Source organism: Temnothorax curvispinosus, unplaced genomic scaffold (assembly GCF_003070985.1).
Source record: "Temnothorax curvispinosus isolate PA1 unplaced genomic scaffold, ASM307098v1 QBEX01007779.1, whole genome shotgun sequence".
Classification (NCBI taxonomy): Eukaryota; Metazoa; Arthropoda; class Insecta; order Hymenoptera; family Formicidae; genus Temnothorax; species Temnothorax curvispinosus.
This window is the reverse complement of record NW_020217559.1, coordinates 332,444-353,236: the sequence shown is the minus strand read 5'-3', so window position 1 is coordinate 353,236 and position 20,793 is coordinate 332,444. Positions and strand designations below refer to the sequence as shown.

Sequence of the window (20,793 nt, the reverse complement as noted above, 5' to 3'; positions counted from 1 at the left end):
TCCCTTCTCCCTTGAGCTTTTTAGCACAGCTCGTGTTGTGTGGTGTTGCGAGACCGAGACTCTTCTATCGCTTCTACGCTCTTGCCAGTGCGCTAATTATCGCGATCCATTAACCGGCGTGTAACACACACGTACACACGAAAAAAAAAAAACACACGTACATACACACTCATTTGCACAGTCATACACGTACACTCTCTGTGTCTCCTTAACCGACAATCACCACTTGTATGTCTTTGCCGTTGTTGCCTTCTGGTTTTTGGTTTCCTCCTTTGATAAAGACGGATTTTTGCCGCATCTCCCTTACACAACCCCGCCGAGATCTTGTTTCTTTTCAGGAGACTAAAATATCATTGTACGCGGAACGTGTTTGGTGATGCGACACCGTGGCCGCGCGGCACTCGAGAAGCAATTATCTTAATTACTGTATCGACGTGAGAGAATTTTACCTCGCGCGCGTTTGAATTATATGTTTATCGAATAATATATTAACATTAACGATGTAATCGCTAATACTGTTAATAATACTGTTTAATATCTAATAGATTATTAACGTAACAGTAATTATTTTAAATTAATTATCTGTAATTTTAGCTAAAATCGTGCATTTCAGCTATTTCAGGCTTAAAAAACGGGAGGATTATGACATATGATTTGCTAAAATTGTAACCGTAATTACATAAATCGTAAAATTGATCGATAATCTTTTTGTATCGATTGCTATTTATTAAATAATTCGTACGGATAACGGTGACTTTGTTAGGTCAGAAAAACGTACCAGTACGTTTTCTCAAGCATGTCTTATCGCACTCTTTCTCGCAACCGCTTCCACGACGTGTATCACCAAGTACACGTTCGAATGCAACGATTGTTAACCATCACCAAACATCGTTCAGTATCGCTTTTGCACTAACGGACTTGCGATATACATATACACGCGTGCCACGGATGGATATGTTTAAGAATGATATGATTTTATCGTCTTTCAAGGTGTAGATACCAGCGTGCTGCAGCATCACGGCCCGCTGATATCGAGCGGAGCCATAATCGGCATTGTCCTCGCGACGATATTCGTCATCTTTATCATCATCGATGCCATCTGCTGCTGCGTGCGCAAGACAGGTGAGCCCGGCGTTAAATCATCGAGCGCTGCTTGAGCGGATCATTGATAAACTCCCTCGCGCGTTATACTGTGCAATATAGTAGGAAATATCCAAGTTCCGTTCGCGTTTGCATTATTGTTAATTACGTTCATCGGACGATAGTTATCTGCCAATCACGTGTAGCTCAATAATGAAAGCTCCAGCTGGTTATTACTCATTACGGTTAATTATGTCACTCAATTTCGGCGGAATTTACATTTTGGAGTTTACCTATGAAAATGTGTAATTCTAAAAAGGAGTTAATTGCATATTAATTAAAAATTGGTGAAAGCTTTTTAGTAACGCGTAAAAAAAAATATTCCCAACGCGCGCGATGTCGAAAATTAAATGAGACAATTAGTATTGTTTCGCAAATCTAGCAATATTAAAATATTGCACGCTTCTCTGTTTTAATGGTCAATAACATTTCGCCGCAATAATGTTCGTCCACTTTTTCCGTTACAGGAATTATTAACTACATGCGCGAACGGTCTCGGCGGAAACCAGTCGACGAGGAAGACACGAAGCTCGGCAGGTGAGTCTCTCGCTGAATACTCCGAAACTCGCGGCGCAACGGTATTCTGAATATATATGTATTATGAGATACTCTTTTCTTGGATATACAATCTTACCGCATTTCTCTCGTTTACACTTATTACATATGTATTCTACATTGTGCTTTGGCAAGTCTAGCGCTATACTTTATCATGTTATCGAACTTTGCACCCGTCATTGAACTTTCGTTCACACGTTCGGAACGGTTTCTTTTTTTTTGTTCCTCTTCCGTTATTCTCTATCGACCGTCGAGTTCGCGTTACTTCTTTCTCTCGCCGACAATTTGATTAGAAACGCGAGTGCACCGGGATTTCTCCCGTATTACCTGCCCGCGCGCAATTCTGCGCGCGTTCGCGATTTGCCCTCGCATAATCGCGTCTCGCGCGACAGAATGGACGATAGTTGATGCGATGACGGTGGTGGAGTGACGATATTAAATGTTAGAGAGTAGCCCGTTGGCAGACACAGCGAACAACACTTTGACTCCTCTCGTATTTCTCTCTTTTTTTTCTTTACCGGTAGTCTTTACGGTTGGCGGTTTCCGTTGCCGTATTGCGACCAAAAAATGGCCAATGTCGCCGGGGTCACGGCCATCCAAGACTCGGGTAGTGGAAAAAATACCATTAGATTGGTCAAACACACTGCCATGTAAGAGAGAAAACGATGTATAAGCGAAATCAGTAAGAAGCATGGCCCCTCACGAAGGGGCTCCGACACGGCTTTCCACTTTGCATGATGTTTTTTTCCACCTCTCTTTTTCCCCTTCTTTCTTCTCTTTTCTTTCGAAGCTTTCGGAGATTCTTCTCCTCCTTCTCTCTTTTTTTTTATTTTGCGTACTTTTCTTGCCTGACGGCGCGGTACCCACCGCTGGACTCGTCCGACGGCTCGTTCGGGGGATGAACCGTCTCGGTAAGGGAAGTCGTCGATACGCATCGAAGAGAGCTCGATGAGCATGGAAGAAAACACGTTCGATCCGTTGGACGCATTCATTGTGCCGCCAACCATTCCTCGTTTTGCAACACATTTATTTTTTACACTTTTTTGTTGCGCCGGCATCCGTGTCCACTCGTGGCTACGCATAGAAGTTGCGCATTATATCTTCTCCCTCTTTTAACATCCGTCGAATGGATTATGGACAACTTCGACCAGACAGCATGGCACATAATACATTTTTTCCCTCTTTTTTGAGCGAAATGCGAAAATATATGAATACTCACGTATCAAAAAGAAAAAGAAGCAATAAATTTGAAATTTTTTAGAATTATTTTATGACGTATACATATATTGTTGGAAATTTCAGTGAAATTACAGTCACATCAGAGATAGAAAAAATTTGTTTATGTTTTATATGAAAGGAATGATTTTTAAAAAAGAGAATACTTTAGTTTCTTGTTTATAATTCGTGATTTTTGCTTATTGAATGGATTGTTAATTATAAAATCAACATTAGACTCGCTAAACTAAACTGTTCCGTGCCGCCTGCGAGTGGACACTTTTTAATATTATTTCGTTGTAACGCGCATAGAGCCGGTACTCGCTTGAGCTTTGGCCATGCCGCATGCACAATACACTTTGGGATAACGCTCACTTTGTCCTTAATTCTCTCTAGTCCGTTCCGTTACCGCACAATGTTGCAACAAGTATGCGAGTCTTCTTCCCGACCTGCCAGTTTTGTGCTTTACGAAGCGCAAATAGCACTGCGAGTTAAACGCTGTAACAACTTGATATACTTTGAACGAAAGTGGTATGAATTGATAAAGAAATGAGGAAATTATTAACTAGATGTTGTTCGCATAAATAAAAAAAAGAAACTAAAAATGTAAGATCGATTTTTTGGATCCTGACGAAAATATGACGAATAGATTTACATAATTATTCATTCTATTTCAACATTCTATTTAATTTCATATATTTTTGATGATTTATATCTTCTTTTCTAATTATCTCAGAGTAGCTACATTAAATGCTTCGGAAATTCCTTATTTCTGAAAATAAGGAAAATATACTGTTCCGCTTAATGGTTCGTATCTTTAACGATGCTCACAGATTACATTCAATCGTTATTTGAATTTTATTTTCTCAAAAAAACGCGGGCATCATGTACAAAGCACAAATTACCAAAAATATATATATTAATAAAAATAAGACGGTTTTAGAATTGAAAAAGTTTTATTTGAAGTATAAGAAACGCAGCATATATATGCTTTTAAATATTTATATTAAATTTATAAAAAATAGGCGGCAAATCCCTTTTTTTCTATTCTTCTGCGTACTTTGTGCATGTGCACGCTCAGAAAATTGAATGCTGTTTCATCATGCTTGGAACAGCCCACGAAGCATCCCAAGAATCGTAATAAGCGCGGATCCCTCGGGATTTATCGATATCAAAAATGGCATATAGAGAGAGACGCATCAGCGTTTCTCCGGAACCTCTCTCGCTGTGACAATTCTTTTACTTTGCGAGTGACAGCATGCCTGACGTGTATATTCGATGTCGCACCACGCGTCGCATATATGGACATGCTTTCTTCTTTTTCTACTTTTTTTTCTGCCCGGTATTAGAAGTTAACATGACATCGCGGAAATCACGGAAACCCCGACAAATGTTGTCTTGACGCTTTTGCAGAGACGAGAAGGAGCCGCTGAAGGAGGAGAAGAAGATCACGCCGATCATCGATTCCGGACTGCGCCGGGAGACCTCCATCACCTTCGACGGCAAGAGGTCCGTCTCCAAGACCGGCTTCGTCGGCAAGGACTCGGCCGTCTAGATATTCTTCCGGCGTACTAGATTGTAAATCGTTTCCGGAAACGCAGCGCGGTTTCCGGCTGAAAAGTGTTCTCGAAAAAAAAAAGAAGAAACAAGGAAATGAAAAACAAGAAACGAAAAGTAGGACGCGCAGAGCGGATCATCATTTCGTACGTTCGCGAGCCCGCTTGCGGGAGGACGGGAGAGAATTCGGCGATCCGCCTCGTCGGAATTTTTCCGAGACGAAAGCCTTGACGCGGATTGCTCTTTCGCCATTCAGCGCCGAGTCTCTCTCCGCCCGAGCCTCTGCTTTTCGTTTTGCTCTAAAACGTTACGCGCGGTTTCACGGTCGTACCGCCGCGCCGACCCGCCTTTCTTCCCTCTCGAAACCTCTTACCTCGTGTACTGCGATACACTTGCCGCCTACACTTCCCCGTAGAATCCCCTGAAAGCGCTTCCTCGGTGAACTTATCGCCTATTACTTTGCCGCAAGGTTCTCGCTGCACGTCTGATTTCGCGTGTAAGGTAAGCTAACCGCTTAAGGAAGGAGCAAAACTTTGGAAACCTGACATATCCCTCCACCGCGCTTTTACCTGAAACACATTAAGATACAAAGTGAAAAGCGATTTGATCAGAATATTTTACTAGCTCTCTTTGACTACCGCAAGAATCGCTTAAAAATAACATCAAAAAGGTTGATCCAAGGTAGTTTTTATCGACGAATATGTCACGTTTGGAAGGTTTGTCCCTTGAGCATAAAAGCAGTCTTGAACTCTTTTTGCCCCCGTCAGTATACTCGCCGAAGCATGCGAAGGAGCACAGATAATCGATAGCTTACGAAAACGAGAAGTACGAAGTTAGCGGAGCTTACTCGGTAGTTGCTCTTGGGAGGAAAATACGGATATAATTGTAACGTTATAACGCAAGGAAATGAGGAGTAGGTAGATCGCTTGCGCGAGAAGAAGATTAGGAAGCTGGCAAGAAGAATGTACAAAAATTTGTCGTGCAATTGGTAGAGGTCGACTGATCGATTTAGATGAACGCTTCGAGGCACCCTTTAGATTATCACAGTCTAGTACGCTGGGTAGTATCGCGTCCTTTGTCGCGCGCGGTTTCAAGAAGACCCGCGCGGAAAGTCGTACTCTGTTGCGCATGAAGGTAAAAAGAAGAGAGAAGAAACAACTTCATGTTCGTTCGGAAAGAAGATTGCATTTTGAGGAATATAATCGCGCGAAAATGCAATGCTCGTATTCTTCGTGGTGTGACATCCAGATAACTTCAATTCATCGTCATTGTGAAAAGATTGTTTTTAATACTGACTTAATATTGGATTAAAGAAAGAACTGTTCGAGTTATAAGGTTCTTTCGAAATCTTACAGGGAGTTCAATAAGACATATCTAAATTCCAGTACTTAGTAGCGAAAGAATTGAGGAATTCTTGGACAAGATGAAAATGGAGAGCAAAATTTATAGTCGACTTCATCAGTCTTCAGCATTTCCTCTGTAAATGTAAAGTTTTTTTTTAACTGATTTATTTATTAACCGATTGTTATGTTTATTTTTAATGTTTATTTAGCAGTAATTTTTTTAGCGTTATACAATTTTAATTGCGACAAAATTTTAATTGTGACACTATATATTGCGCTCATTCAGCGCTCGTAAAAAAAAAAATAATTCGAGGCACCTTGGAGAAATCTCTTGTGTAAAAAGGCCGTTCTCCGTTTTCAGAATGTTTAAGAATGTGAGTGTTGCTTTCATATTCCTCAAGCGCCAACAGAGAAACTCTCTTTCTTCCCTTTTAAACGAGGTACGCGATTTTGCGGCAACCTTCGAAACTGTACATACACCTTGAACAATCTATTTCTCTTTCCCTCACGTTCATACCTCATCCTTCTCCACGTCTTTCGATTAGGAATGACTGTCAATCGAAAAACGTATACAGTAGGTAGGCTTTCACATACATACGCGATATGTATTTGACGCGCTTTTATTCTCATAAATTCCTTGACTCCGTGATCGTAATGTTCAATCCTTTTCACCGTTTTTTTTTTTTTCTTAAATCCAAAGACTGATTCTTTTATATGTCGAACCAATGGAATCGTAACCGACTGTCGTTCAAGTAGCCGGAGATAAATATCGAATTGCATCGTTTAATCGCCGATCGCGTATTGTTCAATACGCACGTGTTCTTTGTCGATGAGTCTTACGATCATGCGTGTGACCACTATAGTTATGAGTGAATTACTACTTAAATCTCGCATATCCTTGTAGCGAGTTCGTTCGTTCTTCGTACATTTATATAATCATAACCACCCTTGTATATTTATGCATTTACTTTTTACCTCGAGTGAGAAAGGCTCTCAATTACCTTTTTTTTTTAGTGATAATTTAACGTATATATGTTTTATAATGTTACCTTGTCTATGAGACATAAGAGCGGCTTGTCTTTTATATATATATATATATGTTGCTTTTTTAATTTTTATTATTAGTGAAATTCGCGCTTTTCTGTAAGGATAAAAATTTTTTTTATAGTCTTTAGAAATTGAGAAGAGAAGTAAAATGAAAATAGGGCGACTCTTGCGACACTGTGTATTTGTACTGACATTACAGAAGTCACTATAATTACGGTGATCAATTGTGGTTGTTTATATAGACAAAATAAAGTTGGAAAAAGAAACTCTACTGGAAACATATAGACTGCGATATTAGGATGCAAGAACAATCGGTTAGCGCGAATTAATAATAGAATTTCTGATAAAATTTGAACGCGCTACCTTGACGCTAAAAGTCTCTCTGAACATGTATGTATAGTGTAATCAAAAGCAAATGGTATTTACCGTGACAAGTGTCAAGTCTTGCAGATACACGGAGCTTGCCAGTCGGATTTTCGGTCAGCGAATCGCGAGAGTATGACATCGGAAAAAGCTGCCATATAATTAATATATCCGAATATAGCGAGTAAAAGAAACCGTACCGCTCTTGCCCTAATGTCTAAGATGGCTTTTGCAGAAAGAAACGCAGTTAAAATGTGATAAGTTTTTGTAAATGCTTGTAAACGTTTTTCCTTAATTGTAAGACGTATCGAGGATAAATCTTAGGAGAGTTTTTGGTAGGTCTAGAGAAACCTGCACCAGCACGGAATGCGTGTCCTCGCGGAAAACCGACGGTGGGCGACTCACATCCGAGGAGAAATAACATTGTAACAGATTGTTGTATCGTCAGGTCAGTCAGGTGCAATGATAAATCCAGAGAACGGAAATTTTTTCGCCTTAACGCTTTACGTGGATTCCAATGAAAGATTTCACGAACGTCGATTAGCTTCAAATGCAATTCGAGTGACGACTCTCTTTCTAGAACTGGAAAAGAATTGAATTATCACTGAATTAATTTTAAAATTAATTACGGCTGGTCATTAATTTTGTAAAGCGAAGATTATATACTTCTGTACAGAACTGAAAAGAGACGGAAAAGAACAAAGTGTAGAAAATCTGGAACTAGCAGCGAGGACGTTCTCATCGGATATTATATCATTGCACCTGTTGATACATCGAAATCGAAAGTTGGCACGCTTTCTCATAGTCGCGAACACGCGTTCCGTGCAGATAGCTTTTTTACGTAAGACAGAGAATTTGCCAAATACCATAGTACTTATTAGCACGTAAGTCAATGAATACATATAAATATAAAATATATATATTATACAAAAAAAATGATATATATGTACATGGAAAATATAAACAAGTCGCGGGACATTCGCGTGACGGATATCGCGCGATCACTTCGCATCGGCGAGCGAGACGCATCATCGTTTCTAGCACCCCTAGCTATTTTGTATCCGTTGCCAAAAGCCGTAAATCCTTGACAAGTAGCTTCCCACAAAAAGTATTACTGCGCATCTTCCGATTTGGAGATCATTACCGAGTATTAAAGTTCCGTAGATGTAAGGCGTATTTTTTATGTAATGCTTTTTCTGTACGCGACAAGAAATCGTGCTCTCGAATAAAAAGTGAAAAAGTTTTCAAGGTGAGAAAGATGGATGGATAGACAGGGTTGAAAACCCGCGCCTCTCTTGTTTTCCTCAAAAATTTTATTACAATAGATACTTTTTTTTTACAAAACGATATAACTGCGATATAAGATTATTTATACTTTTCATGAAAATGACAAATGGTCACTGACTCGTCCCGACGAAACGATATCGTGGGACATGCGGATTAATCCAAAGCACTGCATTATCACATAATTCTTCAAGATTCGGATAATGATTCGCTAGGGTTATTCGATTACTTTTGTTCTTTATCATCGCTATCACATCTAATTTACAGTAATTACTACAAGCAGCTATACAGGATGGCACTGTATTCTACATGTATATGCAATATATATGTATATATATATATATAGCACATATATTATATATATGTAGTATATATGTGTATATATGCAGAACCCGATAAAAAGAACGTTTGTGCTCTTGGGTTTGCCCCATCTTTTCTATTTTTAAAAAAAAATCGATGTCAACGAATTTATAATAATAATATCTCTATTAGATCACGAATTTATAATAATAATAATAATATCTATTAGATCACTGATTCACAAGGAATTAGAAAAATGCAGCAGCGTTGCGTAGAATGATGATAAACAACCTTTTCTTGTCGTAGAATGATGATGAGCAACCTTTTCTTTTTTATACCTCGATGCCGGCATTGGAACGCTTACCTTTCTTGATCAACATCTGCTCGACATTTAATTGCGGCGGTTCCGTTCGCGTATGCCACACGTACACCTAAAATACACATGATTCAAAATTTCACGAACATTTTAAAAGATTATTAATAATTCCAGATTCCAGATAGGTCTTCCGATCTTACCTTCGTGCAGCAGTCCGCCAGTGGCTCCAATTGATCCTTCGTGACTAATTGTCTAAGTATCTCACTCTCCTGATAGCCGCCTTGCACGTCGTATGAGAACCACGCGTCTTTATGCTCCAACAGTAATTCGAGATTAATAGCGAAGCCTGCCATGTCGAGTGGAAACGGCCGATCCGGTTTCCACGCCGCGTTAAAACCGATTACTTTATTAGTGGCGTTGTCGCAAATAGGCTTCTCTACCATTAGACCGCCGACTAGGCCGACCGGCCAAACGCCAACTTTTTGTATTTTCTCCATCTGGAAGCAATACATTTATAATTATTATATTTGAGTGAAACACACGATACATACAGACGTACCGCAGTGAATCGTGATTCATAATTATCTTTGAAATTGATATCAGATGGATTAATCGAGTCACTCTTCTGATCACAATTATTATGTAAAAAATTTGAGAATATAGAACAGCGAGTAAACTGCTCCGAATTAAATCGTATAGACTGAGAGAAAAACAAGGCAAAGGGTAAGAATTAATTGAAAAATCAAAAATGATTACGTCAACGTGATCTTTCTAAGGAAACCAGCATTTCTCCAAAGTGAGCTTGCCTCACCTCGTGGAAAAGTTTAACAGAATAAGTATTATCGTCGTCGGCAAAGTATACGACGCCTTTGTCAGACGGCTTGAGGTTCTCCCTGAGCCATCTTAGCGCCGCGTTTCGTTGCTCAACCCCGCGCGGCTTTTTCCAATTCGGGTCGTTCCTGCCGAGCTTGTAATTCGGCGGGGTCGACACGGACAGATGGGTGTAGATCAGGCCGCTGGTCTCCAGGAATCGGGTGACCAGGGCGGTCTTCTGCGGCGCGTCCTCTACGAGGAGCCAGTGAAAATTGGGGACATGTAGGAACGTCTGCGCCAACCGGGTGAGCTCGGCCTTCTGCACGGGCCTGGCGAACGTAGGCGTGATCGCGTAGATCACCGGCCGGCTACCGTCGTCCCGCCCGCGGACGTTCTCGACGAAGAGGCCGTGTGCCTCCAGCCTCTTCAGCAACCCGTACGTCAGCCCCTGCACGTCCTGTAGATCCGCTATCACCGGGTCCAACCTGGACCTGATCTCCTGCCATTTCTTGTGCTCCTGATAATCTGCGTGAAATACAATCGGAGTTTTAATGTATAATCGCGGAACGACGACGTCGTTTACTAGTCGGGGATAATTACGCTTCGATCTCGCTCGCGATAACGCACCGCCGATATACGGCGAACGTTATCGAAGGTAACCATCAGAGAGAATGGCGCGAGTCAGAGCGAAGATGCGGCGTACATTAATTATAAATAGTCAAGGTATTATGACGCCATCGAGAATTTCGAAACGGCATTGAACAGTAAATGGCAATAATCCGCGCTCTACGAATATTCCGTACAGATTTGCAATCACGATACGTATAATACGTGGCAGCGTATGTACGTGATATCGCTGACGACCGCGATTTCTCTTTTTTTTCTCTGCTTTCGAAATGAAGAATTCATTCAGCGGAATTAAAAGTACAGCTAATTTTCTCTTAACAGAACGACATTATGATTTTATCAAAAAATTCAAAGCTGTTAAGATCAATAGCGATTCGTATCTTTTCCATTTTTTTTTGTTCGAAATATCTGTTTACAGATCACAATATTTGATAATAATCGCTCAAATTTTATCTCACAGGTTTAATCGTGTCTGGACAATGTCGATCCATTTAAGATATACTGATAATAACATTCATACTGATAATAATTAATAATATTCATACGAAGTGCGCATTTCACAAGATACATTAGCATACTAACAATTATAACAATTCTACTATGGCTGTGTTCCTTTATTCACTACCAGTACTGAAAATCTATAGTTACGTGACGCAAACTATATATTTTCAGCATTGCCAGTAAAAAAAAAACACGGGGTATAACGGTCTTTTTCCTACTTTTTAATTTCTGTAATCTCGAGTAATTAATGTATATATTAACACGTTAACAATTACAATAATCTTACTACACCTCTTCTTTAATCTTTTAATTTCTATACGCAGCTCTGTTAATTCACGTGAAAAAAAAGTTAATAAAATTATCTACTCGACCCCGGCTCGAATATCGCGCCAAAAGCGCATCGCGCGCGCGCCAACTCGCGCCGCTCGCGCTGTCGCACGCGGCACGCTTTTGTAGACGTTGGACGCGTGGAGATGCGGGACGCGGGACATGCGGCGGGTTGCTCGCGGCAACGGAACGCGGGAGGAACACGATAAGTAGACGAACACTCACATATGATGCTTTGGAAGACGATCACGTTTAGGAGGAACAGTATCACGAAAGCCCTGTTGCAGCGAAATCCGCCCCACATACTGGCCTTCGTGCTAGATTCGTCGATGAGGAACACGCTCTCGGTCATCGTTGCCGCGCCATGACACCGTTCTGCGGGTTCTGCCTAACCGATCGCGCTGATCGAAGTGTCAAAGTACAAGCGGCTGAGGCACCGACTCGCTCGCGCGAGACTTTAAATTGTTATCTCGCAATACGATTAGTCGATAGCTCGAACGATTTGAATTTAAATTTATCTTATCGAGCCTATCTTATCCTAGAATCTTTATTTTGCCTGCGTTCGCGTTTGGTTTCCCAATAGCTCCCAATGTGAATAAACGAACGCAGGGTTTATTTTGTTGAACATTTGCGTTAAGTAAAAATTATATTTTCACGCAATATTAAGAGAGATATTATTACCATTTGCAATAATTTGCAAACTTTTTTATATTAGATGATATCTTATCGCAAGTGATAAATTTTTACATTACTAGATGATGATAATCGTATCGTCAGGGTATCGTGAAAAGATACAAAGGCAGTTTTACATTTTCATGCAGGCAGTTACATTGCCGACATTTTAGGACGGCACCAAGCTTCTTTACGTTCGCGAAACAAGTTAGAGTTCTTTCATCGCACGGTAAATAGCATCTTTTTAATTATAGCATAATTAAAAACAGCTAAATTAATTTAGCTGCGTGTGCTTGCCCTACAATTTTACTTTCTATTCGCAAAAGGAACTCAACGGGCATATATATACGGGAAATAATTTCCAGTTAGGTTCTCTTTCAGAGATCCGAGTTTAGAAACAAATTAAAAAAGAAGTACACTTCTGTAACACGTTCAATAATTTTTAAAATTTTTAATTCGATCTCTTATGCACGTGTATCATTTGGAGAAAGAGAGAAAAAGAAAGAGAAACAGAGAAGAGGGTAGTTGTTCCCGGAGTCGGGTCGGGTCGCGCGGATGCAGGCACAGCCACCCCGGAGTAATCCCAGATGACGCCAAGGGTGTCCGCGACCCATGGGGCTCGCGCGGCGCGTGTCGAGGGCGCATCGGCGCATGCCGGGGCACGCGCGTGCCACGGTCACGCGTACGCGTACGCTCTCTCCCTAGAACAGTCAGCGAGCGACCAGTCAGCAACTGGATCGGCATCCGGCGAGAGAGGAGGGCAGGGAGGATTGAGGAAGAAGAGGGGGAAAGGGGACAGGGTGGTAGAGGTAGCAGAGGGAAGGGAGGCTGGTTTCGGCTGGTCCGGCGGCGCTCACCGCTGGCGAAGTAGCGAGGGTATATCGCGCCGCGCCGCGCAGCCACACCACACCGGCCACTGCGACGGCCGCGGCGGAACGTGCGCGTCGGCGTCGCTCCTCCGTTACTCATCCTGCCATCGTTCGTCGTGCACCACCGTTCTTGCGCGCGAAACGGCACGCAAAACGGCGCCGCGATGTGAGGAGACACGGCCGCGCGAGAGCGGGCGACGAGATCCTGCGAGACAACGCGAGACCCGGCGCGCGCGGCAAGCTACGATTTAATTGCCAACGGGGGTGAGTCGATAGCTCGCGCCCGACGAAAGGCGCGAGAGAGGGGAAGGGCATACTAGGGCGGAAGAGGAATTGAGGGAGAGAAAGAGGGAGAGGAACGTACGGGGAGCTCACGTGACACGCAAGGGGTGCGAAACTTGTCTGACAGTAGTATAACTGACGTCTGTTACTACTGCCGTTAGTTGCCTGTCCGTGGCTGTGTCAGGCGACAACGACGGCGACAGCGGTGGCGGCGGCTGCGGCAGTGGTCAGACGGCGGTTCACGGTGGCAGTGGTTGTGGTGGTGGTCGGCGACGACGACGAGGACGACGACGGAGGATAGCGCCCCTGCGCCCCTGCGATCAGCGACGGGACGGAAGGAAAGTGGTTACCTCTCTCTCCGAGGTTACGAGGCCAGGGGAGAAAGTGGGTGTTGCCTGAGAGCGCGCGACGACGACGACGACGACAACGGGAGGATCGCCCGGGTCCCGCGGGACATCCCCGTAAATTCGGAGTATCTCTCGGAGTAGCGAAGGGAGCGGGAAAGGCGAGAGAGGGTGAAACGACCGGAAGGATGCCCCTCGGTCGTCGATCGTCATCCTGGAGTCGATGTCAACCCGCCGCTGGCCGCCTCATCGATGACCTCGTGCCTCGTGAGTAACCCATATCCTTATTTTCGCTTCGTTTACCCCGCGTATACATCTAGGCGAGGTTCGCCAGATTTCATCGGGGATGAATCATCATCTCGAGTACTTGATATATTACAGGTCCACGCCTCTAGAACGATATTCATCGTGCGTGCTGAACTCAATCGTTCGCGTCTCTCGAACGAGATCGTTTCGAACGTTGCCGACACGCTAGGTACTTCCTGGAACGTCGTCCAGGACGACGCGAACGTCGGTTCGGGATGATGATGACGAAGTTCGCGCGCGCAGCATCGCGCTTCGCCGCGAGGAAATAGAGGTCGGATGCAAATTGCGAGCGTGGACGGCAGGCGTTGTGCGCGCCGGGCACGGTAATTGGGGCGAGGGAACGCCGCTTCACGCTGGGTGAGGGCGACCAGGGGGGAAGGGGGGGACGAGGGGGAGGTCACCACGGAGGGATACCGCTGTCTCTCGTTTCCCTCGCGATTTCTCTCCCTCGCGGCCTCTCCCCGCGCCGCCCTCGATTCTCAGCCATCCGGCGCAACCCCCGTCCCTTCGTATCTTCCGCGTATCTTTTTTCTCCCCCACCCCCTTCTCCTCGTTGCTTTTTGCAAACCGGAATCGTCGGTGCGTGAAGCGTCCCTCTGATCTCTCTCTTTCGCGAATACAAACGAGAATCTCGTACAAACAATGAGGAAAGGGGTTACTGTGCACGCGCCCTTTGCTCCCTCTCTCTCTCTCTCTCTCTCTCTCTCTCTCTCTCTCTCTCTCTCTCTCGCTCTCTCTTTGCCCTCCTTCGCACAACCCTTCCATCGTCATACGTCACGAGTGCCGTACGTGAATACCAGAAATAATACTCGAGGCTTGTCGACCGTCTGAGAGGGAATCTTTTCTCTCTCTCTCTCTCTCTTTCCCCCCATTATTTTTCTCCTCCATATCACCGCAAATGCATTAGTCTCGAGCCTCGCTAAAGAGAGATATTATCAGATTACTCTCTTTATCTCCCTCTTCCATTTTCTCTGTCACCTTCTTTTTATCACTCATTTTTAGAGAGACGACAGAGAAGCCGCACGCTAACTACGTCATCGTGCCCCACTGAGCCGCGGCTTTTAAATTGGTCCCCCCCTCTTTCTCGTCCACGTTCATCCTCTCCTGCTGGTATTGCACGGAAGTAACCGCTATTTTGCCTCATCTATGTGCCCGTGAATCGGAAAATGTCAATTTATTTAAATGCAGGTTCGTCGATCGGGCCACCGCGCCGGGGCAACTCGATGAAATTCTCTCTGACGCGCCTTAATTCTCAACGATTGTGATTGACTGGTTTTTTATCGTTATTCTCGGGCGAGAAGAGTCTCCACTCGATGTAAATCTGATATTTCTATCTCTAATCTTTAAACAGACAAAATGACTAGAAATATAAGTTATTAATATTTGACAATTAAATTACATTTAGCATGCAAGCACATTTTTCGCTCTACTAATCTTTACAGTTCCTTGAAGGAACTTGGAAGAAACTCTTGAGAGCGGTTACTATCTTTTTTCTCTCGCTCCGTTGCTTCTCTGTCACACTTCCTTTTACTATACCTGCGTATGCAGGTTCTTCAAATCTCGACGTCTCGCCATCTCAATCCATCGATACGATTTCTGGCACGTCGATCTTATATGCGGGCCGGAAATGTACAATATATATCCCGCGGAATTGCCCATGACTGCGGCATGGACGGCGCGGCGCGACGTCTAGCATGGTCGTTCAATAATTTAGCAAGGTTACGGATGCTGCCGACACCACCGTCTTGGTATAACCACCGTCGCGGTAAAGCTCGTAAGAAGTGATCGATCAATGTTCCCTCTCGATACTTTGCGACACCGTCGCGTCGGCTCGTCAATCCTTTTCTCACGTGCGTGCCGCTATCACCCCTTGAGGGGATTATAGTCGCGCTATTCTGAGTATCTGCCAAGTAAATAGCATACTTGTGTCTAGCTGGGGAAGTTTCTAAACGTTGGTGAAGTTATGACAGCGCGTATAAACTCAAATATATATAGCTTTAATAAGCTGTCTATTTCAATCGTTTAACAATTGGATCGTCCTTCGATCTTTTTATATAATTTTGAAAAAATTTTTTAACTTGAATTAAATTATACATTTCGAATTTTTGAATAGAGTAATTTTTTGATGAGAAATAAGGGAAGAACTTAATGAAAATAACTTCTTTTGAGCGGATTTGAAATCGACATTAATATTGACGTGATTTTATAGAAAATCTTTTGTTTATTACGATTATATCAAGTATTATCTATCATTTCGCAAAACGCGCGATGTTTCCCATGATCGTGAGAAAAAAACTACTGCAAATCTGCAACAATTGCGGGATTGCAAAGCGATCGTGAAAGCAGCAAGTGGATTTACGCTGATGGCTACGTAACTTGGCTGGGTAGAATTTAATTTTGCAGTCTACTTGGGTTTTTAATATTGTTATCGTGTGGGAGTTTGTTTAGTTACGCAACATGATATGGGTCGTGCACCGCGTTTAATGTAGCGTTAACTTCGTCGGGATCGGAGAAGTTCGGCCCCCGTAAAATCTCCCCGTAATGTCAGCGAATGCGTGTACAACGGTATATAACATTCAATGTGCGTAGTCATGCACTGCAGAGTCGAGTCACGAAGCTTCATTTACTTTCTCTTTGTGCGGCGTACCTGCATAGGGTGGTAACTGTATATCTTATTTAGAGGCCTTCGAACGAAAATAAAATAAATCGAAATGTCAATAATGCAACGGCATAATATATTAAACATCGATATATGTATATATTTTTAACTGTAATCGAAAGTAATAGACTCGTATCAACGTTCGATTTCACTGTTCGCAGCACGATCACAGTTATGTGGGTAATTTAATAAGCCCGCCATTCAGTAAATCAATTCTCGTAGAAATGAATGGAATCTAAAATCGGTCGCTCGATTAGCTATTATTAAACAAACGCGCCTTTATTTTACGCCCCCGACCGCAATATGTTCCGGTACCATGCATTATTCCGTTATCGATTATACCTACTGTCTGTCTAGTAGTCGCATTCGATTAGTTGAGGCGAACGAGATAAAGGGCATGGAACCAATTCCTAGGAAAATTCCATCCCATCCGCCTCCTACGAGCGACCCCGGCCGCCACCGCTGCGCCGCCGCGCAGTGCGATGACTTCAATAGCGTAACAGATGTATAGCCCAAAGTTCACAGCCGCGGAGATAGTAGTACCCTGACATTTCTGAGGCGTGACCGTTTTCAGAAAAGGTCAACCGATATGGAGCAGCGTTCGAGTTGAGGGATCGCGTACACAGGCTGGTATACGAGTTCCCCAGCGGAAACAATTCGCTCTTTTCCTCGCCCTCTTCGCCACCCCCAGAGTTCTCTCTGGCAAAAAATAATGCACACCGCGAAACACCTAAACTGAATACTAACAATGGTGACCCTATATGACGAACCGACGAAATAGTATATACGATGGCTTTAATATATACATTGATGGAATTCGAGAAAATATTGCTAGATATTTAAGGGATTGAGAACGATGCTGATTAAAACTTGATTAATTTATTTTATTTAAAGACTGGCTCTTTGTGACACAAGTCTATAAAATATTTTAGAACTTTCTAATTACATTGACAAATATTTTAACAAATTTGGTATTACTTTATAGAAGTTATTTGTTGCAATTTACGTATAATAGACAATATTAAATATCCTGATAATCACATATTAATTAAAATTATGAACAAATTTAATTTTTTCTAATTTAATCGATAAAGTTTTGTTAGTTTTGTCTTGCAAGTTAAAAATCTTAAATTTTTTATTACTTGCAACTCGAAAACTATGGTACCCCAACATTATAATTAAGATATTAATTTTAAATTTAAGTAAACCGTAACCAAAAATTGAGATAAAGAATCTAAACTCGTATACACGTATATCATTCTCAGTCTTATTTCAAGAATAAATTTTGCTCGCCGAGGCAAGCCGTCCTCTCTTTTCATACTCCGACAGGTATTCTGATGCCAACGCGCTCTCGTATTGTTGCCAAAAACTTATTTCTCGGTCGCTACCCTGGCTATTTTCTTTCCTGAAACCGCGCACCCGTGAATTATAACCTTCCTGCGGGCCTCTTATTGTCTTGACCTACTTCCGGTCTTAATAGCAATCAGCCGGAGTGCTCTATTCGACCTGAAACCTTATCGCGAAGAGAAAAAGCCGGGTGGTTGTGTCATTTTCAATCTTTGATCGGCATGGTCATTGAACCGACGTATATATATAATATATATGTATATAATATACGTGCTCGAAAGAATATCAGAATGCAAGGATGCCAGAGTGTATATATACTATGTAGGGCGTGTTATACTATAGCTGTATACATAAAACAGACTGTACGGCAGTTGGAGCGTATCGATATATACATCGTGTACTTTTATTCGCGTTACGTCAGAGCCTCGTAATACCTTGTAATAAGAGTTTCGTAAGCGATTGTTTGTTCTGTTAAGTAATGAACATGAAATGTATTATTTTATTGCATAAGAAATATCGCAATTACTATGACCTTTGAAACACATTGTCCAACGAGTTTTAAAAAGGTTACTGAAACGATTTGATTCTGTTGATGAATAATAGATGAGACTCTTCGACTCTTAAATGCAATTGTTAAAACTAGCAACTTATTACTCTCCTTCTTGTTTTTCATCGGTATTATTACGGGGAAAATAAAACGGGTAAAATATAGGGCAACTTTTATCATTAGGCTTTTCTTTTCAATAATTAAGATGCGGCAGTTTCGTTTTGAGAACATAAACGTAATTACGACTGTAGACGATTAGCGGACCAAATGGGATTTACTTAGCCACGATTTAAGTCAGATGTCGATAGATCGCGATGTGTCAGCAGATTGAAGTGGCCCGCGATCTGCTCGAGAAGCAGCTCGAGAAATAATGAGTGGCAATGCGGTTAGGAGTTCCGGGCCACGGTATAGTAAATTCTTGGCTCGTTCCACCGTGGTGATTAGCGGGCGAATTGCTCAGCACGGAACGAACAATTCCGCTTCAAAATGAGATCTAGACGTGCGCGAGGTGGCGGGAACAAAAGAAGAATCGGCTCGACTATTTATTTGATACGCCAATTTGTACTTGCAATCTCCTTGTACTGTGCATTGTGCATTGTGTTTATACAAGAGAACTAAGAACCTACTAAATTTTAATCACGGAATCTTTGAGATCAATTTTTCAGACTACTATTTGTTACAGCTTTCTGGTATTCAATACTAAATATTTTGTTAATTTTACGTCAAATTAAATGTGTGAAATAATGTAATCCAGTTCAATTTAAGTAACATTATGTGGTTTTTATTTGATGACATTCCAAAAATTTTAATTGCAAGAAGCAATAATTTCGATTTCGAGAAATCTTGATGCTTTGACGTGTTTTAATCGGGAAGACTCAATTCTAGACTGGACGGATATTTTCAGGAAAGCTCGAAACTCACCGTACTGCAGCTTCGCATTGCGAGACGCCGCGTAATTTATAAAGTCCGGATACAAATTTAGAAATTACGACCTTGATTATTAAAACGGATTATACGAGATAAGCCGGCTGGTCGCCGGGAGACCGCGTGAAAATTTATCACCTCCCGTTATCGTCGCACCGCTTGTAAAGATATATGAAAAAAAAGCGGCGCTCGTGCAGAAAACACACCCCGATTATTATCGAAGATCTTTCGCGGAACGGTGAGAAGAAAGGATTGTGGGTATGCGTGTTCGTATCTCCCGCAATAAAGGCCGTTTTATCGTCCAAGGGGTGAAACTTCTCAAGCTCACGCTCGCGTGGTTGTTGAACTACCGGTTTATCGGTTCAAGGAGAAAACACGTGCGCAGAAATATGAGCGCGTGTTGCATTCGGTCAGACTCTAAATCATATCGTATATTTATTTTTACATTTTATATATCGCTAAAGTTACGATATTTTATTTTTATTATAAATTTACCTGTGGATTTTTAAGATTGATGTTTCCAATCTAATTAAATTTGTGTGTGTATGTGTGTGTGTATGCGCTTTATCTTCAAATTTATCTTTAATTTTTAAATTTATTTTCAATTATTAAAAACAAGTTTTAAGTATTTTTTCCATTTTTTCTTGACATGCTTGATACTATACCTCAAACGTTTAAAATCTTTATATAGAATAATATTAATTATTTATAATATATTATTAATAATAATAATAATTAAATAATATCTAACAAAAAAATTTGCCAATGCCATAAGACATACATATTAAAGATTGCTTATGTATTGATGAGCGCTCTGTATCGTTTCTCTAACGGTTACCGGAGATTTCTGACGATAATTTGCGCGCATTTATTCCAGAGAAACGAAAGAATTCTCGTTCCGAGAAACGAGAGAAGCGCAAAAAGAATATTCTTCGAATGGCTCGGACGAAATGAGAAAAAAGAGATCCTTCGAGCTTGAGAAGATGCGCTTTTTCCGCTTGCTGAAGATTATACGTGCCATCTATTTGTAAAAGATGGTTCAAAGGGATTCTGTTGTTCAGCCTTTCAATTTTTTAATACATTCGAATAAAGCTTTATGTATTAGTAATAGCTTTATGGAGCTTACATATATTAAAAAAGATCGTAAATTTTTTATAATAATCATATACTTCATAAAATTATTATAATATTTTTAGCTTATGTGAACTTTGGCTTTGGCTCTAATTAATTTAAGCTGCCATTTATTAAAGTGCTCCAGATTTTTGGGCGAGGCTGCATTTCACTGGAGAAATACGCGATGATGAAATCTCTTCCCACGCCGCGCCGAGTTAATGGATTTAACATTTATCGCACTATCAGCACAATCCGAATTTTTGTACGCGCGGCAAACCGGCAGAGATGACGTAGTTGTTACTAAAGATTTCTTGTGACATCATGTCTCGGATATGGTAGACG

At 41.8% G+C, this 20,793-nt stretch overlaps 3 protein-coding genes across 7 annotated transcripts in view; 2 read left to right on the top strand and 1 right to left on the bottom strand.

The window, feature by feature from the left end:
• LOC112457435 (fasciclin-2) overlaps positions 1–8,473 on the top strand; it is a 90,393-nt gene extending 81,920 nt beyond the window's left edge. Inside the window, exons 7-10 of one of the 2 annotated variants that reach the window (XM_025020485.1) lie at positions 991–1,122; positions 1,608–1,677; positions 2,220–2,345; positions 4,324–8,473. In XM_025020485.1, the coding sequence (XP_024876253.1) occupies positions 991–1,122; positions 1,608–1,677; positions 2,220–2,345; positions 4,324–4,465 (470 nt within the window). In that variant the 3' untranslated portion in view covers positions 4,466–8,473. The remainder of the gene's footprint in view (positions 1–990; positions 1,123–1,607; positions 1,678–2,219; positions 2,346–4,323) is intronic. The other variant, XM_025020486.1, reaches the window with a different exon arrangement.
• A 649-nt stretch (positions 8,474–9,122) lies between these two features.
• On the bottom strand, positions 9,123–11,761 carry LOC112457437 (galactosylgalactosylxylosylprotein 3-beta-glucuronosyltransferase I). Its single transcript, XM_025020488.1, has 4 exons — positions 11,614–11,761; positions 9,932–10,458; positions 9,321–9,617; positions 9,123–9,235 (listed from the first exon to the last, which is right to left on the bottom strand). Exons 1-4 carry the CDS (start codon positions 11,738–11,740, stop codon positions 9,137–9,139), a joined length of 1,050 nt encoding a protein of 349 aa, XP_024876256.1. The 5' UTR covers positions 11,741–11,761; the 3' UTR covers positions 9,123–9,136.
• A 1,094-nt stretch (positions 11,762–12,855) lies between these two features.
• Positions 12,856–20,793, top strand: part of LOC112457432 (protein FAM135A) — a 26,617-nt gene continuing 18,679 nt past the window's right edge. For 2 of the 4 annotated variants that reach the window (XM_025020481.1, XM_025020479.1), the window contains exon 1: positions 12,856–13,822. The gene's annotated coding sequence lies outside the window, so the exon portion shown is untranslated. The remainder of the gene's footprint in view (positions 13,823–20,793) is intronic. The other 2 variants (XM_025020480.1, XM_025020482.1) reach the window with 2 other exon arrangements.

What these genes read in the sequence shown, in the direction of transcription:
- LOC112457437 (XM_025020488.1), bottom strand. Translation starts at nt 11,740, where the DNA reads ATGACCGAGAGCGTGTTCCTCATCGACGAATCTAGCACGAAGGCCAGT. An exon ending in CGTCTTCCAAAGCATCATAT is followed by an intron (nt 10,459 to 11,613) that starts GTGAGTGTTCGT and finishes TATTTCACGCAG; the next exon opens with ATTATCAGGAGCACAAGAAA. An exon ending in TGGCGGACTGCTGCACGAAG is followed by an intron (nt 9,236 to 9,320) that starts GTAAGATCGGAA and finishes TGTGTATTTTAG; the next exon opens with GTGTACGTGTGGCATACGCG.